The following is a 15,519-nucleotide window of genomic DNA, read 5'->3' as shown; positions in this document are numbered from 1 at the left end:
ACAATAGTGTCCATTATAATGTAAAGAAGAGCAGATGATCAAACTCCTTTTTTAGTTTTTTTTGCGGGTAACTCCTTTTTTAGTAGGAAAGAAAGGGAGGGTTAAAAGATCAAATGCTCCATTTATTTGATTATTTCCTGTCCTTTGTTCAAGCCGACAAGGGACGGCCGATAGGCGTGGCAAGGAGAGGCGGCGACGAGAGAGGCGGGCTCGTTTCACCAATCCGAGCCCGTGGCCATGGATCCCATCATGAAGCTCCTCGAGGACGACGAAGAGGTGCCTGGCCGGACCCCAACCTCCCCCACCTTTCCTGCCATTTTCGTCGAGTTATTGGGGGAAAGGGAAGGGCTCAATGGCGGTTTCTTGTTGTTGGGGTTGCGCAGGACGAGAGCATGCACTCGGGCGCCGACGTCGAGGCCTTCACGGCGGCGCTGAACCGCGAAGTGGAGGGCAGCGCCAGCAGCTGCGCCGCCGGCTCCTCCTCCAAGACGCTGGATCACGGCGCCGGTGAGTGCCCCAGCCCCATTGCTCTCTTAGACGATTTCCTGTTCTAGGTTCGAATTCGGCCCGCTCCGTATTTTCCCCAAGAACCGGGGGTTAGAGTAGAGTATGCGGTTCTTGCACTTGGATTTGGATGAATAATGGAACCAAGAAAGAGAAACATAATGCAGGATGCAGCTCCTAAATTGGCATTGTTGTTTTGCAATTTTAGGTTTAGAACGCACTCTGAATGGGGATTTTGGACAAAGAGCCTATCCATCATCGATTAATCTTGTTTCCAGTGGGCTGACTCCTCTCTGAAGTAATGATAGGAATCAAGAGATGAATTTTGTTGAGTTTATACTAGGGTTTGAACTTCTGAAGCTTATCTCTTCATGAAAAGAAGTAAAATATAGGAAAGGGGGTGTTAAGATGCTGGAAATACAAGCGCTCTATTAGAAAAGTTAGAGCTACTTGCCGAGGGCTCCTTAACTGCATGGATATACAAAGAAGAGTAGTTGTTGAATTTGAGAACTTATGTTTCTTGGCGTGAATCTATCAGAAATGGAGCAAGAGCCCAATAGCCCATGGATCCATGAGCATTCGGCAATTTTTTAATTACTAGAGGAATGGTTCCGTTTGTGCATAATCAAGTTTATGTTGCGACTTATATATGTTACTATTATGTCTTTAAATTGGAATTTTCCATTAGTGGGCCCATAAAGTAGGTCTGGATCGAGAGAAATTTATTCAATGAGCAGTAGGATACCAATATACGGTTTGATTTTTGTCAAGAATAATTCAAACACAGCAGATAGGGATATGTAGTCCAAGAATGTTAGCTCAGGTAAATGTGTTCCTTGAACGAAGAGTTGCAACTTAGTTTAGAAATTTTTGATATGGTGGCAAATTTAAGAGTGTTCATCCAGGGCCTTGGCCTCCGTTATATTGGTGCGGTATGGTGGTTGCCTCCTCCTGCCCGAGTAGTACCCCATGACGTGTATGGGTAGGACTCCAGGTCGTATCAGAGTAGAACTTTTATCCCCTTTTCCAAGTATCCGTGAGGCTTTCTTAGGAACCCAGGGTGTACCCCACCTAGGTCGGTGGAACCTCGTGTGAGCCCACTAATGGCATGTGTACTCCTAGGCCTGTACAGCTTGTTATATGGCATATGCATCGAATTGATCAGGTGGTATGACTACCTTCCAGCAACAAGGAATAGCATTGCATCTTTTTTAGTTTGATAAATACAAGAAATATAATGCATCTCTAAAAGTTAAAGGAAGAAAAAAACTTGCTAGATGCGTATCTTGTTTGCTTGGCTGATGCATAGCCTGCTTAAGCTCAGACCTCAGACATATAATGGCAATTGAGTTTGCTCAAAGATTGTGAAGTTACCACTATATCAGTGGAACAGTTTTTTTGAAGTTTACGACTTTGAAATGGGTAACTTGGTTAAATTACTCGCTTATATGTACTCCCTACGTCCCATAATTCTTGTCTCAAATTTGTCCAAAAATGGATGTATCTATTCCTAAAAAACGTCTTGATACATGTAATATTTCGACAAAAATTATGGAACGGAGGGAGTACAATGCAAAATGTTTGGATCGTCCTACCTCAAGATCTGAAAATACTATACCTGGCCATGTAAAATTCCGGAAACATTGGTCGCTATTCATGTTTATCGGTGAAACTTTTTTCCATGTCCCCCATGTGTTTTCAGATTTCTTGTTCATATTTTTCCATTTTTTTAATTGTGTGGAACGAATTCTAAGACAGGGTGAATTGAGTTTGTTTGATGTTTAAGATTATTTTTATTTATTTATTTTGGACACATCAGGGAAGATGCATTGCTCAGTCGATACATTTTGAGAGTTCATTCTCAGTTGCAGCAATGTGTAACTTAATGTCATAAAACTCTTTTGCACGCTGTGCAGTGAACTGTAACAGGACACCTGTGCTATCACAATTTTGTGTTCTCAAATCTGTCAGCATACTGTTGTTAACTGAGCTATGATGTGATTATTTTGTGCTACTAGCAGAGTAGCCATGCGTTTCTACGGACTAAAAGAATACGATAGATGTTTAAAGAGGATGTGTTGTCTCAAATCAAATAATCTATACACACAATTTTTTTGTCTGATCAACGGGGAATGTGGTATGAATGTGGCGGACCACTGCCACCAGTTGAATTATTTATATGAGTAAATTATGTGATTGTTTTCTGTCAAGTACTCAATTTATGATTGTCATTTCTTTTATGACCAAAAAATGCAGGTACATTACCTCAGGAAAGCAACCCAGTAGTAAACCACAGTCATGGACTGTGGCAAAATTCAGTGAAGAATGACACTGGAAATCAGGAGAGCCAGCAACAGGAACAAAAACATTTATATTGTAAAAATGAGCAGTCATCCGTACCCGAAGCAGTTCCCGTAGGTGCAGATAACAAACACCTTCACTCGAGTACTCAGAATGAATGTGACCAGCTAAAGGTTAAGCAAGAGACAGGAAACAATGCTCAGCAAACTAGTGTTGGTCAGCAGCAACCTTTGCAACAAATGAAGAGTCAACAATCACCCGGCACAAACCTAACCAACAGTCCAACTACGGTGGGAAAAGCTCCTGTTGTTACATTTCATATGCTAATCCCGATTTTGAGACGCTTCCTTGACAAAGACAAGGATATACAAGTTCAGTCCATTTTTGCAAAGTTGCGGGTTGGTATTTGTCCTTCATTTATGTGAATTAGAAAAAACAACATGGCCAATTATTATTATTTATTGCATAACATTACCGAATTCTTCTTATTACATAAAATTTACTTCTTATTTCCGATAGAAAAATGAGGTCAGCAAGGAACACTTTTTAAAGGTTATTAGGACAATTGTTGGTGATAAATTGCTCAAGCAAGCTGCTTCGCAATATCAAATGCAGGTAACAAAACTTTCCACCTTGTTGTGTGGTCCATATAAAACATAATCTAGCCCCTCTTCATTTGTAATGCTGCCGTGCAGTTAATGCTTAAGTTGCGTGCATTTACCTATCTGTCAAATATTCCATATGCTTCTATTGTTACTCCTATCAACATATCCATTTTTTTTCTTTTGGGTGTTATTTTCATAATGTTTTGCTGCAGGCTGCTCAGGCACAACGGAGTGCACAGGCAAATCCAAGCAACCTTTCTTTGTTAGGTCAAGTTTCAGGCCAGCAAAATGAGAACCCAAGACCACCTCAATTTCGTTCTTCATCAGGGCAAATGCAGAGTAACATGGATTATCCAGCTTCAGAAAGGAATTTGCAGAAGCCTAACGAAACTGGTAACATGTCAGATAGGAAAGGAGTGCATATGCTACAAAGCCGTCCATCTAACATCCACCCAGTCTCGGTGCAAGCAACACAACATCATGTGCAGCGTCCACAGACATCGTTGCCAGTGTATGGGGTAAATAATATTCATGCCCGTCCATTTCCCACATCAGTTGGAGGTCCGACTGCACCATTTAGACCACACATGGCAGATTCCAGTCAAAGAGGACAATTAGTCCAGGGAGGTGTTACAACTGTCTCCGGGAGTGTGGCCCCACGACCAGCATTGCAAAATAATCAACCGTCACGGCAACAACCAGCAAACAAGAACCAGAAGAGTAATTCTTTCACCCCAGCAGTACATATGAACAACGAAGCTTCTAACCAACCCTCTGAATCCACACAGAGTTCTTTTGCTGCCTCGAATGCAAAACAACTCAATCCAACCCTTTTATCTTCAAAGGGTGGTGGTGTTCTTGAAAACCAAGCATCTATGACCACTTCTAAGTCTTTGACTACAGCAACCTCAAGTCAACCTCATCGATCTCATGGAACTGCGGCAGAACTTGCCATCCAGGTATGTCCTGGTATGCTATTGTGTTGTATGTTTCGGTATATTTCTTTTTTGAGAGGTGTTTCGGTATATTTCTGGTTGCACTTAAATGTTCATTTTGGAAAACAGTACCAATTGAAGATATAATTATGTCGAGGGAGTGCATTTTATTATTTGAAGAAATGAATTACTGAATCATTTTCTATATTATGTTGATATGCCAAGTTACATGGGCCTTACTACACTATGGGCCGACCTTGATATATGTCGAAGGGTGTGCGTACTTATCAGAGCCAATTTGGTATCCCAGAATGGTCCAAGATCGTTCCAATTCGGTATGAGAGCCAATTGCTCCTCTACCATCGATGGCTAGCGGCAGGGTTTTTGATCCTTTCGCAAAACGATCTATCCCTGCAGACAGATAGTTTGTTTCAATCTTTGACATAGTAGTGTAGTAGCAACATTTTTGATATCATGATACTGTTGTAGTATTGTTACTATCGTACTAGCTTGACATCATGAATCGCAATATGGATCGTGCTCAGGTAATGGTGCGGTAGGATCCTGGTTCGATAAGATCAGGTATGGGATCATGATACTAACAATAAACTATATCAGTTATTAATTTTGGTATTACTTGTTACTAATATATGTATTTTACTATCACAGTATGAGTAATTTATAAAACATGAATTTTAAAATATATTTAACTGAATGTAATATGAACAAGTGCACCCAGACTTATTAATTTAATTCAAAGTCCAATTTTTTTAATTACGAACTTACAATTTGAATACATGATTTATCTTTTAAATAAAAATATGCAATTCTTAAAGTCACGACCTGATCTTGTGAAAGAAAGCATGATCCCACCTAGTGTCATGACACAAACTTAGCTGTTGCGTGAGGCTTTGCTACCATCTCAGGTGCAAGTCGACAACATCCGTTGTGGATGCACTGGCCTTGTAGCCACCTTAATGCCTAGTCGGATCTAATGATGGGCAGGATCCTAGGGTACCATGGAATAACTTACCGTATTTGTTCCAACCATTGTTGAACTCCAATCCTGATCGTTCGATCTAGATCGGGGTTCGAATTTGCTCCCCTGATTCATTGTCCGAATCGGTAGAAGGATGGACCTCTGACTCTGTCTAGGAATGACTCGAGCACCCCCCCCCCTCCCCTTGCCATCGCTAGTTGTCTTGGTGTCATTAGCTGAAATGTGGGGATTCACAGCCAAATCGCTGCCGAGAGACTTAAGGGAGAATGACAAGGTGGAGGTAGCAGGACTTCATCTCGCTCTTGCGCATTCACATGCGCGGACTTTGACTTTGGCATCCTCTCTAGGCAGGTCCCTTTTCTGCCTTCTCCAGTTGCTCTTGTGGAGCCTTTGCCGCCATTTGGTACGACTGTTGCTTACAAGATTGCTAATGATAAGGGGGCTGCTGATGCTATGATCGGGCCGTCACTAACTGCAAGGAGGCTTTGCACTCATATCGTGCTCTGATGCCCGGGCTGCCTCTGTCGGTCTGTCCTTTGCTCCAGTGTCCTGCCGTAGTTTTCGTCAAAGATTGTGGGATTCGTTTCTGCCTTTGACTTGGTCATCTGTGTGGATCTTGTCTGTCATCTTTAGTTTGTCGTGGTCTGCTGGGGTCTGTTCAGGAGATTTGTCGTTAGATTGTCAGGGATGTAAGCTTGGCCAACAGATTCAGATGTGTTCATTTGGATGTTTGGAATCCTTTGTTTTGAAAGCTGGTCATCGCCGCTATGTTATCTTTACAGATTATTTCTCTCGCCACATTTGGATATATTTTATGTCTTCTTGTAGTGAGGTCTTATCTATTTATAAGCAGTTGGCCACTATGATTCGTACTCAGTTTAACACACCTATTCGTGTCTTCCGTGCTTACTCTGCTGGCTATAAGCAGTTGGCCACTATGATTCGTACTCAGTTTAACACACCTATTCGTGACTTCCATGCTTACTCTGCTGGCTAGTACTCCCTCCGTTCCATAATTCTTGTCTCAAATTTGTCCAAATATGGTATCTATTCCTAAAAAGCGTCTAGATACATGTATACATGTAATATTTCGACAAGAATTATGGAACGGAGGGAGTACATCTCTAGTCACCTGCGCAGCTTTCTTACTGAGCAGGGCACGCTCGCCCAGTTCTCTTGTCCTGGTGCTCATGCTCATGCAAAGTAGTTAATGATTTGCCTGAAGAGGGAGTGGTGGATTTAACAACACAACTGAAGCAATTTGATGTTGACATAAATGGTTGATAACACCTTTTATTAGATTCAAAAAGTGAAATGTTCCTTTCATTTGCATGCATGCGTGCTGACCTGTTTTCTACTCATTTATCACCTGTTTTCTTTTTATTTCTCACCTGATTTCACTATTTCTTGCACTTTAGTCACAAAATGGTTCAGTATCATGAAAGATTCTGTTGCTTTGCTCTAACGGTTATTGCTGCATCGTTAGATCCAATCTGGTACCCAAGCACCTCCTTCTGGAGCAGCTTCCAAAACACCTCAAAAGAAGCCATCTGCCGGACAGAAGAAACCTTTGGAAGCAATTGGCTCATCCCCACCACCATCTAGGTAGTTATATATTTCAATGCCCATTCTGACTATGGTTAGTCATCTCAATTTGATGGTAGTTGTCTTTTGTTCCTGATGCCTTTTATTTCGTGCCAGCAAAAAGCAGAAGGGATCTGGCGGTTTCCATGATCAAAGCATTGACCAGCTGAATGATGTTACTGCAGTTAGTGGTGTTAACCTGAGGGTATATAATATTTCTTAATGTGATTTTGTTCTGTTGATTTGGTTTGTGGATGCCTTGTTATCCATTACTGAATGAACTTTGATACTGTAACTATATTATTTTTTTTGCCAGGAAGAAGAGGAGCAACTTTTTTCTGCCCCAAAGGATGAGAGTCGAGTTTCAGAAGCTGCTCGGAAAGTTGTACAACTGGAAGAAGAAAGGCTCATCCTACAGAAGGGACCTCTGACAAAGAAATTAGCAGAGCTCAGTTAATACTTTCATCGGTCAAGTGTAGTTAATTGATGGAGGAACTTTGTGTTCTATGTCCTAAATCTGTTGTTTTGGCAGTGAGGAGATATGATCTGAAGAGCATAGGCAGTGATGTGGAGCGTTGTCTATCAATGGTGAGAGATTATCTAGCAAGGCCCTTTCCAGGTTTGTCTTAGCCTAATCTAACTTGAATTTTCTCCAGTGCGTTGAGGAGCGGTTACGAGGATTTATAAGCAATATAATAAGGCTTTCAAAACAGGTATGATATGTTAATCTCATTGACCTTTCCTACATAAACTTAATCTGTTTGAGATTCTAATTATTACCGGGTTTTTTTTGTAGAGGGTTGATGTTGAAAAATCAAGACATCAGTTTTATCCTTTATCTTCTGATGTTCGTAGTCATATATTGAGGGTGAACCGGGAAGCTAGAGAACAGTGGGAGAGAAAGCTGGCTGAAGATGCCGACAGAATCAGGAAACAAAGTGACGTTAGTTCTGCATTGTGTTTCTGTTTGAATTTTAATTTATAGTTCTACAAACATTTCATATAAAGTATGCTTCAAGTGAATTATTTTTCATGCAAGCATTTGTGTAGGGGTTTTAGCGAGGAGTATGCTTAATATATTTTAGAAATTCTTCACATGCTTTCGAATCTTACGTGCCATATGAAGTGTCTTATATATCTACTATAATTAAGTTCATTGGCTTCTTGCCCCACAGTGCTATAGGAACTGTAGCTGGAACAGTGTTCATGAGGTCGAGTCTTGCTTTGCCATGCCAGTTAGCTCCTTGCAATTTTCATGCCTTTTGAATGTTCTGTCCAGTCTCAAGTTGCCAAGTTTGGGTGGTTCCTGACAGCTTTGCATGGCTTTCCTTTTTTCTTCTCTTTTCCATGTGCAATCCTCATCCATCTGGCCATTCCTTCACCCGGTTGCCACTTATTCAATTGCTTTCCCTGGTAGGCTACCGGCTGTACCCATCTGGTTGCTCTGCATGGTACCGTTTCTTTGTTTCTGACTATCTCTGTTTGCTGGGCACCTCCCATGCGCAGCTGTATAGCATTTTCAGTAGGGCCCCTAAACAGGGTCCCTATCCCATTTTTAGGGGCTGAGGCCACAAAACCTTCTTCAGCAGGGTCCCTACTCGGGTCCCTATTCTAGGGAGGCCCCTAGAACACCCCCTCCAACCCCTATTCCCAGGGACCTCTTGGGGAGCCCCTATTTCCATGCCACGTCAGCTTCTTCCTCCCGAGCCTCTCTTCTTCACGTGCCCTCCACCGGCCGCTCCACCTCGCCTCCCTCTCGCCGGCGGCCAATCCCGCCGCCTCCGTTCCCTTCGCCTGCAACCCCAGACGTCGCCCGTTGCACCGTGCCTCTCTCCTTGCACCCGCTGCCCGTTGCACCTCGGCTATGCCCCACCGGCGCCACCTCTCCCTGGCAGCGAGCTCCGGCGTGCAGTCAGCGTCGCCTCTGTTCCCCTCGCCTGCACCCCCAGCCGCCGCCTACCTCGTGTGCGCCCCCGGTCCGCCGCCGCACCACCGCCTCCGAATGCTGCCGCCGCGCCCCGTCCCTGGCCGCCTGCGCCACCACCTCCAACCGCTGCCGTCGTGCCCCAGTCCTTGGCCGCCCGCGCCGCCGCTGACAGTCGCGTCGTCGGACACCGTGCCGCTGGCCACCCCACGTCGTGTGCCCGCGTCCGCGCACCGCACACCTGCCAATCTATCCTATTCCCCGCTGTCCCACGCCCACGCACAACACCGCCGACCGCTCAGCCTGGCCGCGAGCTTCGTTGCGTCGCCTGGGCTTTTCATGGCCGCGAGCTCTTCAAAGCTGATGTGGTGGGGAATTTTGGGGAGAAGAAGAAGAAAAAAGAAAAAGGAAATAAATAGAGACAAGTCACTGACAAAGAGGACGCACATGTCATAAACAAAATAGGGGCTGTGGAATAGAGGATACTGCTGAAGATGTTTGTAAATTTTGGGACCCTAAATTTTGAGGGTAGTCCCTAGATGCAGTTTAGGGACCCTGTTTTAGGGGCTACCGCTGAAGATGCTCTTATGGACTCTCTTTGGTTGCCAGTTGCCACCGGTTGCTTCCTACGCCTTTCCCTTGTGTTCTGGTTCTTCATGCTCTTATCTTTGAGTTTGTTTATAGCCTGTAATTGGTGGATAAATGAGAAAAAAAAGTACAAAACAACTATCTTGTTTGGTTATCTTTCAGTTTCTTTAGAGCCTGTAATTGGTGGACAAATGAGAAAAATTGTACAAAACAACTATCTTATATATAGTTGGACTCTATGTGTGCAAGTGTTATGTTGAATGTTTGAGCAGCTTGATATCAAATGTGCAAACTAGTATCTGGATATGTGATAAGTAATGGCTATGCATGATACTCCTGGATTTTATCTAAGGCGTCCACACATTTGAAGTCAAATTTGACTAACAGTTAGACCCTGAGTTATGTGTCACAGAAGTAATACCGTTTGATTAGTATTCAAAAGTATTTCCTAATGATACATGTTTGTGTTACATAACCCATATTTTATTCGTCAAACTCAAGTATTGGAATACGTAGACACCTTACGATTCAGAACAGAGATTCTCAAACCAAATCACATGATAAGTAAAAACTGTGTATGTTTTGCAAACTGTGGATGCACTTTGTGTTTCGGCCTGGCAATTGCTGTTTTACGATTTCTGCAGTGCCCGCTCTCTGATAATTAGGCCTGAGAGTGCGATCGCTGGCTCACCAAGGCAATATCACTCATTATTATTTTTGTTCCTGGATAGGAACAGCAAATGATCAGATGCCAAGTCCATCAAATGTTTGATGCTTCAGTCCATATGGAATATTGTAGCAGTTTATGGAAATGTGGCAGTACAATTTGTGTCCTACTTTTTTGTACTGCAATAATTTCAGTTCAATCGTTCAATATGTGTTTGTTACTTGGAAAGAATCAGACATTCAATGCATCCAATGTATTGTTTGTGATTAGTTTAGTAAAAGATCTTTTCATGTGCATCAATATCTATTTTTCTTCAGAAATTGCAAAAGCTTTGCATCTCCGTCTGTGCATAGAAAATAGTTTTTGTACAAGCCTAAGAGAGTAGGCCACTTCAAGCACATGCCACTTCTGATAAGCTCCATTATAAATAATTGATTGAAGCACCCTATATTTGTATTGTGGTTATACCTCTAACCTACCGCAAGTGGTTTGTAAGTTTTTACAAGTGAACTTAGTTTTTAAAAAAATTGAATGTAACTATTGTGTCCCTCTACTGCATCTTGTATAGGTCACTTCTGTTTTTGAAATTTGATATGCCAATTAGTCATCTAACTTGAGGGGACAAGCTCTTCCTTTGATTATAACTAGTATCCTAATCTCCCTTTAGCAATTTATATGATCTATTGAGTGCTTTGTGATCATTGAATTGGAATCAAGCGAAAATGTGCTAGTGTGCCACTCCATTTTCACTTCAGTATTTTTGTTCATTATTATAACTCCTAGGTCTATAACTGTTGTTTGATCAAATTTGTAATTGCAGGGAGATGATACTGCAGCTGTTTCTTCAGAGAAGGATAAAAACGAGGGTCGTGGCACATCAAAGCATGCTAAGGTTAGTTATCCTCTCAGGACTCGGATGATTACTCTGCGCATAGATATTACATACTTGAGAATTGAGATATATGCATTGTAGGCTTACAAGGAGGAAGATGATAAAATGAGAACAACAGCTGCAAATGCTGCCGTGCGAGTTGCAGCCGGGGGGGATGACATGCTTTCAAAGTGGCAATTACTAGCTGAACGACATAAACAGAGAGGTGAAGTAGGTGATGGTTCTTCCAGCTCCCTGCCAGGTACCATGTCGCCTAACAAGCCATCACCAAAACCTGGAAAAGGCTCAAGAGGACAGCAGGAAACTGAAAAGCGAGGCTGTTTTTCAGTGCTTGGACCTGGTAAGCTCCTGATCATTTGGCTCTTGCATTATTCAGTTTATATTTGTCATGGCATAGCAGCAGCTGTAGGAGTGCAAGAAGGATGCATGCGAGTCCAGGAAATAGTAGAGTTTAGTCCTTAGGTGAGTCCAGGAATAGTATTTGTTAATTATGTTTTTCCTAGGAACTTGGTTTTAATAACAAGTTTTGCTAGTTTGGGGAGCGCTGTTTTGTGAATGTAAAAAAAGAACAGTTTGGTTTTGTTAGGTAGTTGAATATGAAGCTCATCGCCTCATCCTATTAGTTGGATAATCGGAACTTGATCCTATCTCAGTTGGTTGGAGATGTCGGTTTACAGTCCTACCATCTATGTTAAATATTCCATGACTATTAGGCGGCAACTTGTGTTAATGTCCTTCCTGTGCTTCTTTTCATTAGGCGGCGTTAGAAGGTCAGCACACGTGAAAGTGGCACGGAGCATCACGGTCAAGGATGTGGTTGCAGCACTAGAGAGAGAGCATCAGATGTCGAAATCGCCTTTACTATTTCGGCTACATGGAAGACCGCTCACAGAACCCGCTGCTAAATAGTTTTTGCTGTCCGAATTTCAATTTTGTTATGCTGCCAAATAGTTATTGCTGTCCGAATTTCAATTTTGTTATGCTGCCAAATAGTTAATGCTGTCTGAATGCCAATTTTGTTATGTTGCCTGTCCTTCATGTTTTCTTAGCCAACCTGAGATGCATCTTCTCTAAGGAGTAGAGTGATATGGAAGAGGTCATTTGCCAGGCATGTAGAAACCAATAGTGATCCTACATTTTGTTTTTCTCTTTATTTTTCTAATCTTGTGATAGCTTTCGATTTCAGCAACTTGGGTTATTAGCATGATATGACAAATAGTACCATAGCATAGTAGCATGCTCTGCAGCTCGATTAGCCTGGGCAAGGAGCACAAAATCAAACGGATCATGACATGATGAGATTAAGACAAGACTCCCGAATGAGAATTGCTTTGTAAGTACATTATTGGTGGCTTGTGAATTGCTTAACGCATTAATAAAACACGAGATCACCGGCCAAACAGTTTTATCTCTGGCGGACCAGACAGGCAAAAAAACATTTTCTCCGGAATGAACATGTCAGAGAGTCCTTAACATGAGAGGCGGCTAAAGATTCAAATTGGTAGGTATCCAGAAGGTGAACAAGGTTGCGCTAATAGACAGCTTACAATGTATACGATACTAGCAGGTGTGCCCGAGCGTTGCTACTGATCAACAAAATTACAAACTATTTATTTTCATTTTCTGTGTAGACAACTTATGGTGCCGTCGAGGTCGGCATTCGGGTGTGGTGGTGTCGCTTGTAAGACGGAGCAGGAGAAATCGTGAAAAAAACTGCAGGAAAAAAAAAGATGTGCCCGCGTGTTGCTACGGGTCAACAAAATCACAAACTATTTAATTTTATTTTCTGTGTAGGCAACTCATGACGCCGTCGAGGTCGGCATGCGGGTGTGGTGGCGTCGGTTGTAAGACGGAGCAGGAGAAATCGTGAAAAAAACTGCAGGAAAAAAAAATAACAGGCAATGACATATTATTTGTAATTTTAACGAAATTAACCTACGGTGACGACAACCATACTATCACCACTAATTCCAATTTAATAGATAGTAATAGATAATAACTGTATTAAAGAAGTATAACTTCGCTGAATTCATGCCCTTCTTTATGCTGTCTGACTGAGTACATAATCTCAGACCCTACACTCACATACACTGCTAGTGCTTTATACATCACAAGTGATATTCTAGTGTTACTAATTGTACTGGTATTTTTGCTTCCTTTGGCCTGCATTATTGTACGCATCAGCATGTTCCTAACAACCGAAGTCGTAGGGAACCAATCCTTGAAGCTCCGGGCCGTTCAGCCTGCTGTTGTTCTCGAAGCTGGGAAGTAACAGATAGAGATGTGTTAGCCATCGTCGCATAGTAAGGTGAACATTTACGAATGGCAAGACCTCACAAATGATCATAGCATTTTGTCTTTTAGTTAGTTAGCCTAACAAACCAGACAGATACAGACTGTCAGAAGAAAAGAAAAGGAAAGAAAAGAAAGGAAAAGAAAAACAAATGCAAAAACTAGACCGATACAGATGTTCTTGTTCTTTGGGACCACACACAAATGCCATCTCAGCGCGCAAGATTTTCTTAATGGGGCATCTTGGGCAATATTGAGATTCAAAAGACACGATTTTATTAATGGAGCATCTGACTAATTATGCAACATAATCTATAGCACTGCCCTTTCAAGGATATCACAGTACAAATCCAGTATAAAACTCATTATTGTTTAGAACTTCAAGTGCATTTCACAGAACAGAAATTCTAAACTGTAATCATCAGTTCCACAGAACAAGTTAGTGGACTCTGAGGTATACCTTTGAAGAGGGAAGGCTGAGAATGGACCATCAACGGGGATCGTTCCACAGAGGTCATTGTGAGACAAGTCACTGCGTATAACAACTTAAAATAGTCAGTAACAAATAGATAATTAAGGGAACAAAGCTTTCAAGAAAAAAAAGACAATTAAAGGAGCAACTAAATTTGGTATAGATGTATACTCACATGACTTTCAGGTTGGAGAGTTTGGCCAGCTCCCTTGGAATTGAGCCAGCAAGTTTGTTGTTGTTCAAGCGCCTATTATAAGAAATCAAGATTTAGTACTAGTAGTTTGGGAGAAGTTGTTCACGTATGAATCATGATATCCAAGCCTACATCCATTTAATAAAATTAATGCTTAAGCAGCTGTGGGAACATATTTTAAATTTCATTCAGAATTACCACCACAGTTGTCCAGTTCATTTGGTTCATCATCTGGAGTAAATATGCCATGGATGCGTACTGTAGTTAGGAATAAGTAATTTTAATCAGAGGATGGTACATACATGAATCTCAGTGAGTTGAGCTTGGAAAGTGACTTGGGGATGGTTCCAGTAAGTTTGTTGGCATACAAATCCAAGCTGATCAAATTCTTTAGGTTGCCCAATTCATTTGGGATCTCACCATTGAGATTGTTCCTGTACAGCTCCCTGCAAATAAAATTCCAATTCCCGTTGAGAAAAATTCTATCACATGCCATTATGTTCTGTTTGAATAAGACAGAAAAGCAAAATTCTTCATAGGGGCACATACAGGTACTGTAGGTTCACAAGACGGCCTAGCTCAGGGCCAATGGAGCCGGAGACATTGGAGTTGCCTAAATCCCTGCAGAAGTTTTTCACAATTTATGTCACACAAGACAATCATTCAAACATAATCCATTTCATGCAGGAGTAGATTATTTCTGGAAATTCCCCTTTCCGAAGGATAAAATATGTACTCATCTTACGTGTACGTGATATCTTTGAACAACATGTTTGGACCCTAAAAGATTATCTATTTCTACTGTATTGCCTATCGCGTTCCATAGAAGAAGAACTAGTTTGAAGCTGCAGGCACATAGCAGCAGTAGGCAAATTTTCGTACTCGAATAAGCGAGCTCGATTTCTGGGCGAGATGACCCCAGCCCAGCGGTATGAAATGAAAGTAAGCAAAAGGGGAACTTACAGGCGGACGACGCGGCTGGCGTGGTCGCAGGTTACGTGGAACCAGGTGCAGGGATTGACGAGGGTGGGATCCCAGCTCTGCAGCATGCCGTCGGGGTCAGACAGCCGCGTCCGCAGCGCGTATAGCGCGTCCCCTTCCTCGTTCGACGCCACCACCGCGGCGGCGGCGAGGAAGAAGACGGCGCCGACGAGCGGCAAGGCCACGCGAAGCGCCATGCCCCCAAGGAATGGAGAGGGAGGCGGTCGGAATCGGTAGGCTGCCGGTCTTTCTACGGTGTGGAAGGAAGGAGAGGTGGGGGGTGAGACGAAGGAGAAAGCTTACAGTACAGAGGAGGCGTATGTGTTGGTGGTGGAAATGGTGGAAAAAGGCGGCAGTCAATGCTGCGAGTCTACGGTCCAACTTTGACCAAGCACGTACTGCTAGTAATTGCAATGTTCAACACAAGAGGAAATTCCTGTGGAGCTCGATCCCGGATGAAAAGTGAGGAGGACAGAAGGAGTAGAAAAGTAGCACGCGCTGCGTCTTCTGCGGGCTTGGTTGCTCGAATCTCTCAAGCGCCGCTTAGGGCATCCACGATCTTTTTAAAGGTAGTTCATCTC

The 15,519-nt window shown here is 42.6% G+C and overlaps 2 protein-coding genes across 2 annotated transcripts; one reads left to right on the top strand and one right to left on the bottom strand.

Annotated features, from left to right (window-relative positions):
• The first annotated feature begins 117 nt into the window (after positions 1-117).
• Positions 118-12,189, top strand: LOC100829985 (transcription initiation factor TFIID subunit 4b). The gene is made up of 14 exons (XM_010234972.3): positions 118-276; positions 384-507; positions 2,761-3,203; positions 3,325-3,420; positions 3,623-4,369; positions 6,832-6,950; positions 7,047-7,134; positions 7,246-7,381; positions 7,462-7,517; positions 7,586-7,642; positions 7,726-7,872; positions 10,929-11,000; positions 11,082-11,340; positions 11,758-12,189. The coding sequence occupies exons 1-14, from the start codon at positions 238-240 to the stop codon at positions 11,907-11,909; spliced, it is 2,535 nt and encodes an 844-aa protein (XP_010233274.1). The 5' UTR covers positions 118-237; the 3' UTR covers positions 11,910-12,189.
• Positions 12,190-12,956: 767 nt separating this feature from the next.
• LOC100829676 (leucine-rich repeat protein 1) lies at positions 12,957-15,277 on the bottom strand. The gene is made up of 6 exons (XM_003562316.4): positions 14,921-15,277; positions 14,507-14,578; positions 14,260-14,403; positions 13,940-14,011; positions 13,753-13,824; positions 12,957-13,261 (listed from the first exon to the last, which is right to left on the bottom strand). Exons 1-6 carry the CDS (start codon positions 15,133-15,135, stop codon positions 13,192-13,194), a joined length of 645 nt encoding a protein of 214 aa, XP_003562364.1. The 5' UTR covers positions 15,136-15,277; the 3' UTR covers positions 12,957-13,191.
• Between the last annotated feature and the right edge of the window lie 242 nt (positions 15,278-15,519).

Source organism: Brachypodium distachyon, chromosome 1, assembly GCF_000005505.3.
Source record: "Brachypodium distachyon strain Bd21 chromosome 1, Brachypodium_distachyon_v3.0, whole genome shotgun sequence".
Classification (NCBI taxonomy): domain Eukaryota; kingdom Viridiplantae; phylum Streptophyta; class Magnoliopsida; order Poales; family Poaceae; genus Brachypodium; species Brachypodium distachyon.
Note: the sequence above shows the minus strand (reverse complement) of the source record. Positions and strands in the feature narration are given on the sequence as shown.

Coding starts and splice junctions, on each gene's coding strand:
- LOC100829985 (XM_010234972.3), top strand. CDS start 238: ATGGATCCCATCATGAAGCTCCTCGAGGACGACGAAGAG. Junction 7,518..7,585: donor TGGAGCGTTGTCTATCAATG/GTGAGAGATTAT, acceptor AATTTTCTCCAG/TGCGTTGAGGAGCGGTTACG. Junction 11,001..11,081: donor GCACATCAAAGCATGCTAAG/GTTAGTTATCCT, acceptor TATGCATTGTAG/GCTTACAAGGAGGAAGATGA.
- LOC100829676 (XM_003562316.4), bottom strand. CDS start 15,135: ATGGCGCTTCGCGTGGCCTTGCCGCTCGTCGGCGCCGTCTTCTTCCTC. Junction 14,579..14,920: donor GCCAGCCGCGTCGTCCGCCT/GTAAGTTCCCCT, acceptor AAACTTCTGCAG/GGATTTAGGCAACTCCAATG. Junction 14,404..14,506: donor CTTGTGAACCTACAGTACCT/GTATGTGCCCCT, acceptor TTTTATTTGCAG/GGAGCTGTACAGGAACAATC.